General features: G+C 28.9%; 1 protein-coding gene across 1 annotated transcript in view; it reads right to left on the bottom strand.

Moving 5' to 3' along the window:
• The window catches only part of LOC117174538, a 19,151-nt gene extending 5,705 nt beyond the window's left edge, over positions 1–13,446 (bottom strand). The window contains exon 1 of the mRNA XM_033363741.1: positions 12,917–13,446. Within this exon, the coding sequence (XP_033219632.1) occupies positions 12,917–13,446 (530 nt within the window). The remainder of the gene's footprint in view (positions 1–12,916) is intronic.
• Between the last annotated feature and the right edge of the window lie 1,757 nt (positions 13,447–15,203).

Here is a 15,203-nt window from a genome sequence, read left to right as displayed (position 1 = left end):
CCCCCCCCCCAACTTTACGATTCGTTTTCGGTAGCTAACTGGCTATTTAGAGGAGTTTTTAAGTAAACTGAATTTTTCAGGGTGTCAAAAGAATGAAAGTTCAGGCAATTTTGCTATGTTCTATAATTTTAGAAAACAATAAGAAAATTAATTCTTATCAAGCCTTCTTGCGCTATTTTGTTGCACATGTTTTTTTTTAAATTTATTTTGGTTTAAAAAATGTGCTTTCAAATTTGCGTAAGTTTAAGAGATATTCAGGAATTTTGAAACGATTATAAAATAATTAAAATTTGTAAAGATTTTTTAAAGAATCTTTTAAGCTTTCAGGTTTCTACGAATAATTAATATAATTTTTTATTTTGAAAAATTGATTTTAAAAAATTCCAATACATTTTAAACTATGTTTAAAATGGTCAATAAAGCATCTGAAGATTTTAAGGCAATCTTTTTCATTGTGCCCAATTTCAAAGAAAATCAGGAAAAATTTAAATAATTCTTAATGATTAGAAAGCTAAGAAGGTCCAACAAGATTAGAAACAGAACTTTTTCAAGATTGGTAGGAAAATTTTTAATGGCATTTTATTTGAAAAACGTACTTAATGAGAATATTAAAAAAGGTTTTTAAATAAAAAGAAATTTTAGAAACTTTAAATGAATTCCGAAAGATTTCAAGTAGGTAAAACTATTTTTCTTCACATTCCTGCGAAAAATTTAAAAGATTATGAGTCAATTTTTTCCCATCTTAAATTAAGGAACATAATTCTTATTAGGCCTTCTTATGCAAATTTGTTACACATTTTTTAAATTATATGTTGGTTAAAAAACCTACTTTCAAATTTGATTAAGTTTAAGAGATATTCAGAAATTTTGAAAGGATTAATAATAATATTTTAGTTTCCTAGAAATAATTAAAATCATTTTTTATTTTGAAAAATTAATTTTAGGAGATTATTTTAAAGCATTTAAAAACATTCAAAAAGACCTCAAAAATTGTGAAAGTATCTGAAAAATTTTAAAGGCATTTTTTTTAATTTTGCAAAATAAAAAAAAATCAGGAAAAATTTGAATAATTTTTAAAGATTAGCAGACCTGACAAAATTAGAAAAAAAAGAATTATTTTCCTAATTATCGTGTGAAAATTTTTAATGATTTTTTATTTTGAAAAATGTGCTTTAAAAGAAAATTAAAGAAGCTTTTTAAACACATCAAACAATTTCCTAAAATTTCGAAAAAGAGTGTAAAAGGTTTTAAAATCAACATTTTTTAATTTGATAACATTACAAATTTGTTTTAAATGTAAATAATCGAATAAATTCAATAAATATTGAGTAGAATTGATCAGATTAAAAAAGAATTTAAACTTCAGGGGAGTTTTAGAAACGTAGGATAAACTGATTTAAAAAACTGAAAAACGAAAAAATTCTTATAGAAGAAGAAGAAAGATGCGCCTTGAAATTGTGTACAATTATCAGTCTTTAAAATTAAAATTCGAATGATTTTTTTAAAATTACTTTCAGCATATTTCTTCTCAAGCAGAATTCAAGCTTTTAATCGCAAGAGGTTCAATTATTTTTAATCAGAATAAGCAATTACATCAATTTTGAAAATTCAAAAAAGATAAGTTGGAATAAGTTCAATAAGATTTAAAAAATGTTTATTTTAATTACACATAAAATTTCTTGAATTATTCCTAAAAATTTGGAGACATTAAAAATTGTAGTATTTAAATACAGTTAACATTTAAGATTTTATATTAAATTTTGATAAGATATAATAGATATGTATGTAAAGTGAAAAAATAATAATAAAACTCGATAAACGAAGGACTTTTAGATATTGAAAGATAATGAAAGAAACTCCTTGGAAAAAAATGTAAATAATTGTTTTGGAATGAATTATAACGGAAAATTGAAAAAAGATTACAAAACATTTTTTAATATTTCCTAAAATGTTTAAAAAATACGTAAAATATTTTGAGGGAAAATGTTGTAATTTTTCCATATTACTTTACTTTAGAAAAATTAAGGAACATAATGTTTTATTTCAAACAATTAATTTGAAAAGATTATTTTTAAAAATATCAAAACGTTGCAAAAGATTTCAAATATTCTCAAAGCATCTGAAAAACTTTAAAGGAATTTTTTTTAATTCTGCAGAATTAAAAAAAAAATCAGGAAAAATTTTAATAATTTTTAAAGTTTAGAGATTGGAAGGTCTGACAAGATTAGAAAAACATAATTATTTTTCTAATAATCGTGTAAAAGTTTTTAATAATTTTTTATTTTAAAAAATATATTTTTAAAAAATTCAAACAGATTTTCAAATACATCAAACGATTTCCTAAAATTTAAAAGAAGATCGTAGAAGATTTTAAAGCAAAATGCTTTAATTTGATAAGATTAAAAAGTTAAAAAAAAAAAAAATAATCAAGTGAATTCAGGAAGTATTTAGTAGACTTGATGAGATTCAAAAAAATGTAAACTTTAGAAGTGTTTTAGAAACGCAAGATAAACTTTAGGAACTTTAAAAGAATCTCGAAAGGTTTCAGAAGAATAAACATAGTTTCTAAAATTACGGAAACTCGACAGAGTTACCAATATCTTGAAGAATTCAAAACGCTTTAAATAGATAAGAAATTTTCCTAATATTTTTTTAAATCCTATAAAATAAAAATAAAATATCTTTAAAATCTCCTACGATCTTTTCTGACACATCTGATATATTCGAAAATCTTTTTTTTTAATTTTCTTACGAATCTTATGAACATTATTTACATATAAATTTATAAACAAACTAATAATACTTATTTTATTGGATATGCAATCTTTACAAAATCTTTAATACCTTAAAATACTTATCTCAAAATTTAGCTTTTACAATTTTATTTTAATTGTAAAATAATTGTAAAATAAATCCAACAAAATTTATTTTATGAAGAAATATCTCATGATTATAAAAAGAGAAAAAAATGGTAAAGGGAAGTCTTTGTAGCATTTTAATAACTAATGAATTTTAGAACATTTTTGTCAAATGGTAAGTCTTTTGAATCAAGTTAAGTTAATAACTTTTTGGCTTCTTCTCTTAAATTCCTCAAAATTGTGATTATAGCCTAAGATAGCATTAAAAGTGATCTGTCAAAAAAGAACCTAGAGGACTTTAAATTTTTTATTTTATTGGATTTTAAAGCTTTTTAATCTTCTCAAATTAAAACATTTTGCTTTAAAATCTTCTACACTCTTCTTTTCAATTTTAGGAAATCGATTGATATGTTTCAAAATCTTTGGAAAAAAAATTTTTTTAAGTACATTTTTGTAAATAAAAATTATTAAAAATTTGCAAACGATTATTAGAAAAATAATCCTTTTTTCTAATATTTTCAGACCTTCTAAGCTTCTAATCTTTCAAAATTATTCTGATTTTTTCTGATTTTTTTGCAAGTTTCAATTATTTTTTAATCGTTTCACAATTTCTGAATATCTCGTAAACTTCATAAAATTTTAAAGCAAATTTTACAAACCAACATAAACATAATAAAAAATGGTGCAAACAAAATTTCACAAGAAGACTCAATAAGAATTAAATTCCTTATTTTTGCTACAATTATATAATATGGCAAAATTACGAAATAATTTTAAAAAATATGATCTTTTTTTTAATTTTCTATCAGAATTTTGAGAATTCATTCCTTTCCATTTTTGGTTGAAAAATAATTTTTTAAATGAAAATCCAACTATATGTTTAAAAATTGAACTATTCTGTTGTAAATTCGATTGTGTGTGGTTTTTTTTTTGTTTAAAACAGTTTTCAGTAGTAAATTGTAAATTGATTTTTTAAACTTATGATGTAACCGTTTTTCGATGAAAATTTATCTATTTTGTTAACAAAGATTTTTGTTGTTTTAAAATTGATTTTGAAAATTTTAAATTTCTGTTTTCAGTAGAAAGTTATTGGTTTGAGAATTAAATTATTTGTTTGAAAATTTAATTTTTTCCTTGGACATTTAAATATTTTTTCGAACCTTTGATTTTTTGGGCTTGATAATTATTTTTCAACTGAAACCTTATCTATTCAATTTTTCGTTGAAACATAATTTTAGTTGAGAATTAATTTATTTCGTTGAAAATTCCATTTTTCCTCTAAAAACTTAACTGTCCATTTTTGATTGAATACTTTTTTTTAGTTTAAAATTCGTTGATATATGAAAATTGAACAATTTTGTTGACACTTTTTTTTCTTGAGAAATTTTCTTTTTAGTTATAAATTTATCTCCTTGTGGGCTTTGTTGGTTTATTTATTTTGTTGAAGATACGCATTTATTTGGGTTTAAAAATGATTTTTTCAACTGAAAATTTCAGTATAAACTACACTGTTTAAGTTAAAAAATGTATTTTTAAAAGTAATTTCTTAGGTTGAAAATTTAACTATTTTGTCGAAAATTTGTTTTTTATTTGTTAAAAATCAATTGTTTACTAAAAATATGACTAAGGCATGGATAACTAAATTTGAAACATTTTAGACTTATTTACATAAAGTCTATTATATTTGCCTCTTCGCAATAAGCCTAATGGTTATAAGGTAACTCGGGATTTCTAAACCTGAATAAATTTTAGGAGCACCTAGATCGTCATTCGTGAGAGCTCGGGTTCCTGCTCGTGCATTTTTGGTTTTACACGAGGCTGGTCTTCGCAGCATTTAACTCGGAAGAGCTCGGGTTCTTGCTCGTCCATTTTCGGCTTTACACGAGGCTGGACTTTGCAGCATTTAACAGAGTCGACTCACCGACACGCTACGTTTGAATGTGTCGCTCCCAGATGGGAGAGTGGTGGGGGCCGAAAAATCCCACGTTCTGGAGACACTGGTTTGAAGTTGAAAATCAATTTTTCAACCGCAAATTTAACTTTTCCATTTTTGGTTGCAAATTAATAGTTTTTAGTATGATTTTATCTTTTTCAATAAAATTTTATATTTAAAATTTCCCATCATTAGGAACATTTTCCGACTTTAGAAAATCGAGGTGTGAACGGATTTCTAATCTGATGGCTATTGATCAGAGACGGGTTGTGACATGTCTCTCAAGGTTTGGATTATTGACATAACCTCTTATAAAGCTGTTCAATCGATTTAATTTGAGGTTGAGTATACGTGTTAAAAAACAAGTAGAAAAGAAATCATTTCAGGGAGAAATACCGTAGAAAAAAATTAATTTCGAGCGCCAGATGTTCAAAGGTAAAAATGTTGCGAAGTGTTTACTTTGTCAAAAAGTTTTTAAAAACACAGGTTATAAGCGACTAAAGGCCCACAGGTATGTGACAAAATATCTATTTATCACAAATTATTTATTAAAATAATTCATTATTAACTATTTAATTCATTATCTGAAGATTTCTCTGAGATCTCAAATTAATTCATGAGGTTTCACGGCAAATTTTTTGTACAGTGCGTTCTTACATCAAATATGACATATTCATACATCACATTTAAATAATTTTATTCCAAAATAATAATGGAAACCATATAAACTAAAGATTTTAGGTTATTTAAAATACCAAAAAATTATATTTTCTCTTTAAGGGCCATGCGTAAGCAGGCGATAAGCTTAACAAATGAGCAAGATACACAGCAGGAAAACACCCGAAATATTATGAAAGAGAATAAACACGTATATTATTTTTTTTTGAACAATTTGTTCAGGAAATTGATAAATAGTAATGAATAATTAATTAATTGCTCAATATTGGTTAATTCTATAAGACAATTTGGTATTTTTAGGATAACGAATTAAAAAATCCCGCCTATATAGTCACGTGATCAAATGTAAAATACATTTGTAGAAAACTGAGGAAATAATATGCGTAGAAATATACATGTAGAAAACCATATAATATACGTGATGTATTATACGTACACATCCCTTCTATTGATTGACCAACAAGCAAGAGGTGTAAAACAGACTTTAGCATAGATTTGGCGCCTCACTAGCGAACCTATAATAAGTTTCAACAACTAAAAAATGCTAATAGTTAAGAGGTGAAGATATCTTTGTCTTTCTCTATCTCCAATGGCTTTTTTTTGGTTCTCGGAACTTATTATAGGTTCGCTAGTGAGGTGCCGATGCAATGAATGGATATAATTCGCATTCCTGCCGCAACGAACAACACCATCGGTTTACGTAAAATGCGTAGTTTGATAATTTGAAATAACTGAAATCAAAAGCTTATATATTTGAATTGAGAAATAACATATAGGACCCCACAGAATTTGAATGGGAAATGGCTCTCGGCTAAATTGTCTGAAACTTTACTTCCTGGTATTTCTCGATGTGTAGACTAAAAGTCTCGAGGAGTATTAAGTCCAGAAAAATCGAATTTTCTGTTATCAACATCATACTCATTTTACGAAACAGATAATAACTTTGGACAGCAGGATGTATAATTTAGATTTTATTTTCGAACAATGAATACGCTAACTTGCTTCTTCAAGTCCTCCAGCGCAACAATCAGGTGAAATTAAAAAAGGAGGTTCAATATAACTTGTAAAAGGCAATTCTTAACCGATTTTGGATTTCTGTTATTTAGAAACATTTAGAACTAAATTTTGAAGAGATGTTTGTGGACTGAATTTTTAATTTTTGTTTGTTTAAACTTGTATGTAAATGCAAAGAGTAAAAAAAGTAGACTTTCTTTATTTTTTTGTTGTTTTTTTTTCGCCAGAAAGTTTTTTCTATAATCAGCATTGCTAAACTTTATGCACGGGGGTAGTTGAAAGGAAAAAAAACATTGTTATGTTAATTGTTATGAAAAAATTAAAATAAAAAAAGTCTACATTATGGATTTTTCGTTTGCAAACTAAATTTTTTCAAAAAATGACTTGCTTTTATCGGAAAAATAATACTTGATTATGAGAATTTGTCAACAAAATTTTTTAAATAATTTCATTGACAAATTATGGAAACAAATGCACCGTGCGGATATTTAAAGGCAGAAATAAATCATTTTTTCTCCCAATTCTTCTCAAATCGTGTCGTCAATGATGTTTAATGATGAAAATATACGATGCGATATTTTTAATTTATTTTATAAACAAATGTCCACAGTGGACATTTAAAGGCAGAAAAAAAATCGTTCTTTCTTTTAATTCTCCTCAAATCATGTTGCTAGATGACAAACTATAAAAACAAATTCATGGATGAGAAACTCAACGGCAGAAAATAGTTGTTTATTGACTAAAAGTGCTCAAGTCTATTATAGAAATAATACTTGTATCAAATAATTATTGAATTTCAATAATCTTTATTGTTATACAGATTTTATTTAACAAATTAAAAAGTTAGTAATGTTCACGTGGACATTTTTTCATTTTCATTTAATAACATTTCACACAACTGAATAGTAATATCCCATTAAAGAAATGTGTCATTGACTTCTAATTGTTATTGTTATTAACAAATTATTAAATAAATATCTATTTTTTCATGTTTTTAACAGTTTTTCTCATAAATTCAATTTAAAATATGTTCTTAAGTAATAGTTAGTCACAAAATATTATAAACGTAACGTTCTTCTTATTTTTAATAACATAAATAATAAAAATGTTCCAAAACTATAGTCATTTTCAAGCAGAAAAAATGATTTCTTCTACTATGTAATGTTCTACAGAACTTTGAACAAACTGGGTACTGCGACTGAAATGAGTATAGGGAATTTTGACTTAAAGTTGATGTTTAAAACTTTAGTCCAATAATTTACCCGCTCAAAATTTAGAAAATTTTATAAAAAATACATTTATAAGATTAAAGGCGATGCCAGATAGCTTCCTCATTCCGCGCATGCGTAATGAATAAGTTCTGTTAGAGTACTATCACTTGCTCCTTCCAGCGTTCAGCATAGCGCGAACTTCGAATGTCGTATACCGAATGTTTTTTTATTTATTTATTTTAAAATATGGATCCTCGTTGTCCTATTTGAAAAATTGGTTTTACAAAATATTACAATCTTAGACAGCACTTCAAAAGGTTACATCCACGTGTGTAGTCTAAGTTTGAAGCAAGTTACGTATAGGTTTCATACAGGTTGCATATAGATTATATATACAGTTAGTTTAATTAGTTTAGCAATTATTTTATTGTCAATATGTTGTTTGTAAACTATGATACTCTAAACAATTATGAAGCAAAAGAATTTTATTCAATCTCATGTCAGTTACATACAATTAATTAATTGACATAAAATGGAATATAAAATATCGCATGATAATTTTGGTCATTAAATGTCACGAACGACAATATTTGAGGATTATTAAGAGAAAAAACGATTTTTTTCTGTCTTTAAATTTCTACACTGGGCATTTGTTTATAAAATTAATAAAAAATATCGCATGATAATTTTCCATCATTAAACATCACGGACATTATTTGAGGAAAATTAAGAGAAATACGATTTCTTTCTACCATTAAATTTCTACATTAAGCATTTGTTTACATAATTTGTTTGTAAAATTAATGAAAAATATAGTATGATATTTTTTTTATCATCAGTGTCCGACACGTTTCTGTCTGAAAGCAATGCGTTAATGTTACCGTCACTGCCTTAAAATTTGTGACGCGTTACCGTTACTTTTTTTTTAAAGCGACGCGTTACCCTTACCGATACTAAAAAAAGTGACGCGTTACCTTGCCGTTACTTGTTTTTATTACTGAATATAATATTAACAGTTAGGTAAAGTATTTAAGAAATACTGAATTTGTGTAAATGTTCATATTTTTTTCAATAATACCAATTTTTTGAAAGTTTCATCGCTCATGCGATTTCTTTTGCCTAAAACTACCAACCCGTCTGTGCAGAGCAGTAGGGAGGTCCAAAAATGCATTGGAAATTTTTGTTGTTGAATTTTTATGATGAACGTAGAAAAAATAACTTTTTTTACAATTTATTCAGAATCCTCAATATTAGATGAATCAAGTTGAAATTAAAAATTTATCTTGTCAATTAGCCAAAGAATATAAATAAAATATCAGTCATATAAGTCTGTTTTCCAGCATGCCAAAAAAAACCATAACTGAAAAATAGTATATTGCGCATCGAGAGCGAAAATGGGCGCAAACGACCGTTTTTGCTCGATGTCCACATACTATTTAGTCCGAGAGCGGAGCGAAAGCGAGTTTTCGCGTTTTAAAATATACGAAGCGGAAATCGTCACTTTCAAATGACTGATTACAAGATCAGTATGAACTGAAAAAATTTGTCAACTTGAATTCCATGAGGACAAAAGGGGGTTGGGGGCAAAAAAGGGGTGTCTGGGGGGCGCAACCCCCTACCGGAGGCCAGATGCCGAGCCCTGGTCGGGTGATTAGGGGGGCGAAGTTCCCCTATCTAATAAAAGACAATTTCAATTGAATTATTTCGTCATTTTTTTTCACTTTTATGCCCAAATGTAGCAGAATGCGCTTTAATTCTAAAATGCTCGACACTTTTTAACAAGAAAAATTTAAAGTTCATTGAGATAATATACTCGCAAAAACAATTCTCTCTTCAAATGCTTTGAATGAGGATCCCTCCTTTACATGCGTAGAATCGCTGGGTTTCGCCCCTCCCCAACGGAGCGAAAATGAGCGTTTTCGCTCTGCTGTCGGATTTTACGAGATTTCAACGCTAATTATAATTTTTGCCTGTCTTTTTCATTTAACCCTTGTGTTGTTACACAAAAAACTCACAGAGTCTGCCACCCGGGTACCTGGGACCCCGCCAACGAAGTTGTTGTTAAAAGTCCATTGTAACTTGAAACTAGGAAGGTATTCCTACTTGAGTATAATAATTTAATAATGTGCAAATTGCGATAGAGAATCAGTTAAATAATTTTGATTTGAGAAACATTCTGCCTATCTTTATTAGAAAAAAGTTATTTAACAAAACGTATGCCGATGGGTACCCGGATGGCAACACAAGAGATAAATTGTTTTTGGTACATAAAATACCATTTCAAACTAATAATTAGATGCTTATATAAATTGTTTGAACGATTTATTATTGTCTTTTGCAATTTTATAATAAAATAGAGTTAGAAAGTCCCAGTTTTTCCCAATTTCCTATTTTTTGCTTAATTTTCAATTATTAATAATAATTAATAATATTTAGCAAGAATAATTGTTCAAACAAATTATTTTTATTCATGACTATCTTCATCTATAATAATGCCTGATAGCTGCGTTTTTTTGATAAGTTTTACCTTTCTGTCCTGTTTTCACTTACAAGGAAAGTCTTTCAGGTGTCCTTCGCTGATTTGATTCTCCCTCAAATATGTTATAGTACTCGAAAAACTAAGTGTCACGTATTATTTTATATCTGCGGAAAAACACTTTAAGGGGATGAAACAGCCCCTCAAAGATAGGGGTCTGAAGTGTCATTTGTATAGTATTGTGTATAAAAACTAAATTGATTTCGATCAAACCTACTGGAAAAGTTTCTGCGTGATAAAAGATGAATAACGTAATTTACTCAAATATATATATATTGTGGGGGTAAGCCACCCCTACATATTTTTAAAGTTGTGCTGAAAATTTTTAAATCCAACGGAAAAATTGTAAAAATATATATTTTGTAGTTGAGACAAAAATAAAGTTGACGTCTTTCACCAAAATAAGTTTTAAAAAAATTAATGGGGGTGGCTAACCCTAAACACTTTTTAACTTTGTCTATGATAATATATACTTTCCATACATAAAAAAATTGGGAAATTTGTTTTATAACGATAGATGTAACATAGAGTCCATCCAACTTGAATACAAAAATTACACGGGGATAAATCACCTCCTAATTATATATAAAATAGCAAAATAAGTTTAAAATTGTGCAAAAAAATCCGAAAAAATTTGCGCGAATAAAGTTGGCGCGTTATGCCGAAGAACTTTTTTTTTAATTAATAGGGATAGCTACCCCTACACTTTTCATTTTGTGCCCATGATGATACATACTTTCTATGCATAAAAAAATGGAAAATTTGTTCTATAAAGATGGAAGTAAAATGGCGTCCATGCAACACGAGCAAAAAATTACACGGGGGTACACCACCCCCTAATTATGTATAAAATAGCAAAATAAGTCTATAATTCAGCAAAAAAATTCTTAAAAAATACGTGTCGCATAAAAAAAGAGGATAAAGGTATTTAGGTACTTTTAGGAGATAAACAGCATTGAAGGGGGTATCCACCCCTAAACAAAGATTTATTCTTCAAACTTTAACAATAGTGATACTCGTCAAAAAAATGCTTCAAACATAGTGATTTTTTACACCATGAACATTAAATTACAGTAATATTAGTACAATCTAATACATCACAACGAGTTTTATAGGAATCATCGAAGCTGAAGTCCACTGGATTTTCAAATTTACCTGGTTTTTCCGCAATATATCCGCTTTTGTACCATGAATATTTAAAAAGATTAGTATATCTTGGCGAGCTTAATTGATTATGAACCAAAGAGTGAAGCTTAATAATATTATTCCTGATATGTAAATTGATATCGTAATTCATCAAAATAACAGAATTGGAAAAGTGACGCACATAATTTTTCCAAACTCTAAACCCAAATACATCTAAAAGTTGATTTTTTCCTGTTGTTCCTGTTGGAATAATTTTTAAATTTACAATTTTATCGGAGGGTGTTGCTTCTTCTACTACAGTTGGGCAATGACCACTCTATGAATCAAGAAGTAAAATGCTATTTAGTTCTACATATGGAAAATAAATATCCTCCAATAAAAGCAATTATCATTTCTATGAAGATTTTCGGGCCTGAACAGATTGGCTTCTACTACTGGTCCGAATTGTCCGCTCAGTTCTTTTAGAACTAGAAATAGAGGTGAAAGATGTTTCCCGTCAGCAGATATTAGTGGTTGGATAGTGTAACTATGGGTAGTGGACGAAATAGACTGGACAACGCATTCTACCTTTTTTCTCCTTCAACAGCTAAAGTTCGCCCGGAATGACACAGAAAATCGCCGATCCTCCATTGTACACCGAAATCAGTGTTCAAGTGAGTTGCAACAAATCTGTGCTTTACAGGTTCATTCGGAGAATCTAGGGGAAAGCATCATTTAGACACTGTTTTTTCTCATCTAGTACAACGTGAAATGTCGTCTACAGACTGTCAGTCACCTGTAAAGATGATTTTGTCGGGCGTTATTTGGGTGAAATAGATGTTGATAAGTAGGTAAGTTATAATAATAATTACCTAACGTCTAATTTCCTCTTATTTACCAGGGAATATTAATGTTTTGAAATAAAAATTGTACTTGGCGTGATATAATATCAAAATCTTAGGTTAGTCAAAGCCTACATTACATTCAAACCACCAAAGCCGGGATGTAGAAACTAAGTCGTGACCGTCTACACCTTAATTGATGCCTGTTCATTCAAAGAAATTTCCTCTAGATTTTTTGTATTCAAAAAAGTGAAGTTAGCTGGTGGTTGAAGTGAAAATACCTAATTGTATATGCAGACGGTCATGACTTTTTCTACACATCCCGGCTTTAGTTTAAATATCGACGGCCTTGACTAACCTAACATTTGGAAGTTTCATTAGGAAGTAATCATCTTATTCTAAGTGACTAGTACGTACTGTTAAATAAAAGAAAGTTGAAAATTAGGTAAATATTATTCCAGTTAGTTTTCTTATTAACAATTATTTAGTCTAATATCGCAAAGCGAATAGTTGCTTTGACAGGTATTCAGCTGGCTGACAGCGCGGTTCAGCACTCCACAACTCTCGGCATTGAGCCAAAATTCAGTCTCCAAACGATACTTTACCCTAGATACCCAGATGTGCACCTTCATTCAGAGGAATAAAAAAAATTCAATAAAAATTCATCTGCCTTCGTTTTTAACTCGTTGACATTTTCCAATGTTTTTCTGGTTACAAACCGGTTTACTTTTCTGGAAATAATTCTGTGTTTGCTTTTAAATTTAGCAAGCCATGCTTGAGAAGCGCGGAAGCCAAAATCTTCATGGCTAATTTCTTGTTGTGCTTGTAATGCCCACCTGCGTATAGCTTTATCATAAATAATTAGCCCGTTATCAACTGCTTTTTTGAAATTCTCTAATGTAATGTCACATATCCTAGCAACTTTTTCTCTATAAGTACCGCATTTATGATGAGTATGGGCCCAACGTCTTGATTGTTTTACTGAAAGAACTTTTCTGAATTTTTGCTGAACACTCTCAAGACTTATACTTTTCTTCTTTCCACTTCTCCAATATTCGACTGCTCTTAATTTATAGTCGTATGATATTTCTTCCTCATCTTTTGTGCATCTATCCATAGATGAAAAAGGCGGATCAGGAATATGGCGTTGAACATCATCCTCTATGATCTGTGCATCTGAATTTTTAAAAGGTTCTTGGAAATCTAAGGACTCTTCAACCATCATCTCCACCCCGTTAAATTCTTCCATATCATCCAACAAAATTGCTTCATATGTTAAAATGAAGTGTTAAAATATTTTTTTATGTAATAATATGGATAAAAATCTATAAAAAAAATTTCTATACATAGTCGAGCGGCCACCTTTTTGAACTGTTATTGTCAAGTTTTGAAATTTAATCAATAAGTAGTTACAAACAATTTGGAAAAGCAAAATGGCTCAAGGCAGGGCACCTTCTCCTATTCAGAATTTTCATGTATAATATCGAAATTCGAAAATTTACTGGTTAACTTACCGTTCTGTTTGGTGATTTTTGGTTTATTCTGCGAATCCTGTGAACTTTGTCTGGCTTTGCTTCCTTGGGTTAGGCAAAGTATCAGTGTTGAAAACTACACTTCACTAAACCAATTGTAAGGGAATTAGGGCAGAGTAACGGCGTTGAAAACTAGACTGAAAATGAATCTTCTTTCGAAGTCTGAGGTATTTATTTTGCAAGGTTTCGTACATTATTCGAGTCATATCTGTTATTTTCCAATTTAATCTTTGAACGGAACAGTTTCTATCTTGGTTTAAATCACCTTCTTTTTCTCACAAGATAATACATTATTGCACATTCTGTGATAAATTTTATCTTGCGAAAAAAACAAGGTGATATACACCAAGATCGCATTAAAATTGATATTAAACAAACTAAGAAAATAATGTGCACAAAATTTAATTAGAAAGGTTAATAATGAGAAACTATTTATCTGCAATACTGTTTATCTCTTAAAAGTACCTAAATACCTTTGTCCTCTTTTTTGTATGCAACACGTATCATTTTCGGATTTTTTTGCTGAATTTTAGACTTATTTTGCTATTTTATACATAATTAGGGGATGGCTTACGCCCGTGTAATTTTTTTGTTCATGTTGGATGGACTCCATTTTACTTCCATCTTTATAAAACAATCTTTCTTATTTATTATGTATAGAAAGTATGTATCATCATAGACACAAAATAAAAATTGTTTAGGAGTAGCTACCTCTGTTAATTAAAGAAATTTTTTTTGGCGAAAGGCGTCAACTTTATTCGCATACCTTAAAATTAAACAAACTTTGAAAATAATGCGTACAAGATTTAATTAGGAAGGTTAATAATGCGAAACAATTTAGGGGTAGTTACCCTCTTCAGTTCGTTTTTTTCGCTCAAAAATACTTAAATACCTTCATCCTCTTTTTTGTATACACACATATTTTTTTCACATGTTTTATGCTGAATTCTAGACATATTTTGCTATTTTATATATATTTAGGAGGTGGTTTACCCCCTCGATATATATATTTTTTTTTTTGAGTAAATTACGTTATTCATATTTCATCCGGAGGCAACTTTTCCAGTAGGTTTGATCGAAATCAATTTAGTTTTTATACACAATACTATACAATTGACACTTGAGGCCCCCCATATTTGAGGGGCTGTTTCACCCCCTCAGTGTTTTCCCGCAGATATAAAAAAAGACGTGTCGCTTAGTTTTTCGAGTACTAAAACAGATTTGAAGGAGAATCAAATCGGCCAGGAACATCTGAAAGACTTTCCTTGTTAGTAAGGTAATAAGTGATAAAAGTAAACAAAAAATTGCTTAAACATTTTAATATTGTTCTCAAGAATCTTCTATTAGATAAATGCCACTCCATGTGGAAAAGTTGATTGGGGCCAGAATGGGCCCCAACTAGATTTTCCAATTAATAGCTGGGCCCCTGTTGGGCAGCCCAATCAATGCCCAACTGGGCTATTATTGTCTGGGA

Source organism: Belonocnema kinseyi, chromosome 6, assembly GCF_010883055.1.
Source record: "Belonocnema kinseyi isolate 2016_QV_RU_SX_M_011 chromosome 6, B_treatae_v1, whole genome shotgun sequence".
Classification (NCBI taxonomy): Eukaryota; Metazoa; Arthropoda; class Insecta; order Hymenoptera; family Cynipidae; genus Belonocnema; species Belonocnema kinseyi.
The sequence above is the reverse complement of the archived record's forward strand: the minus strand, read 5'-3'. Positions and strand labels throughout refer to the sequence as shown.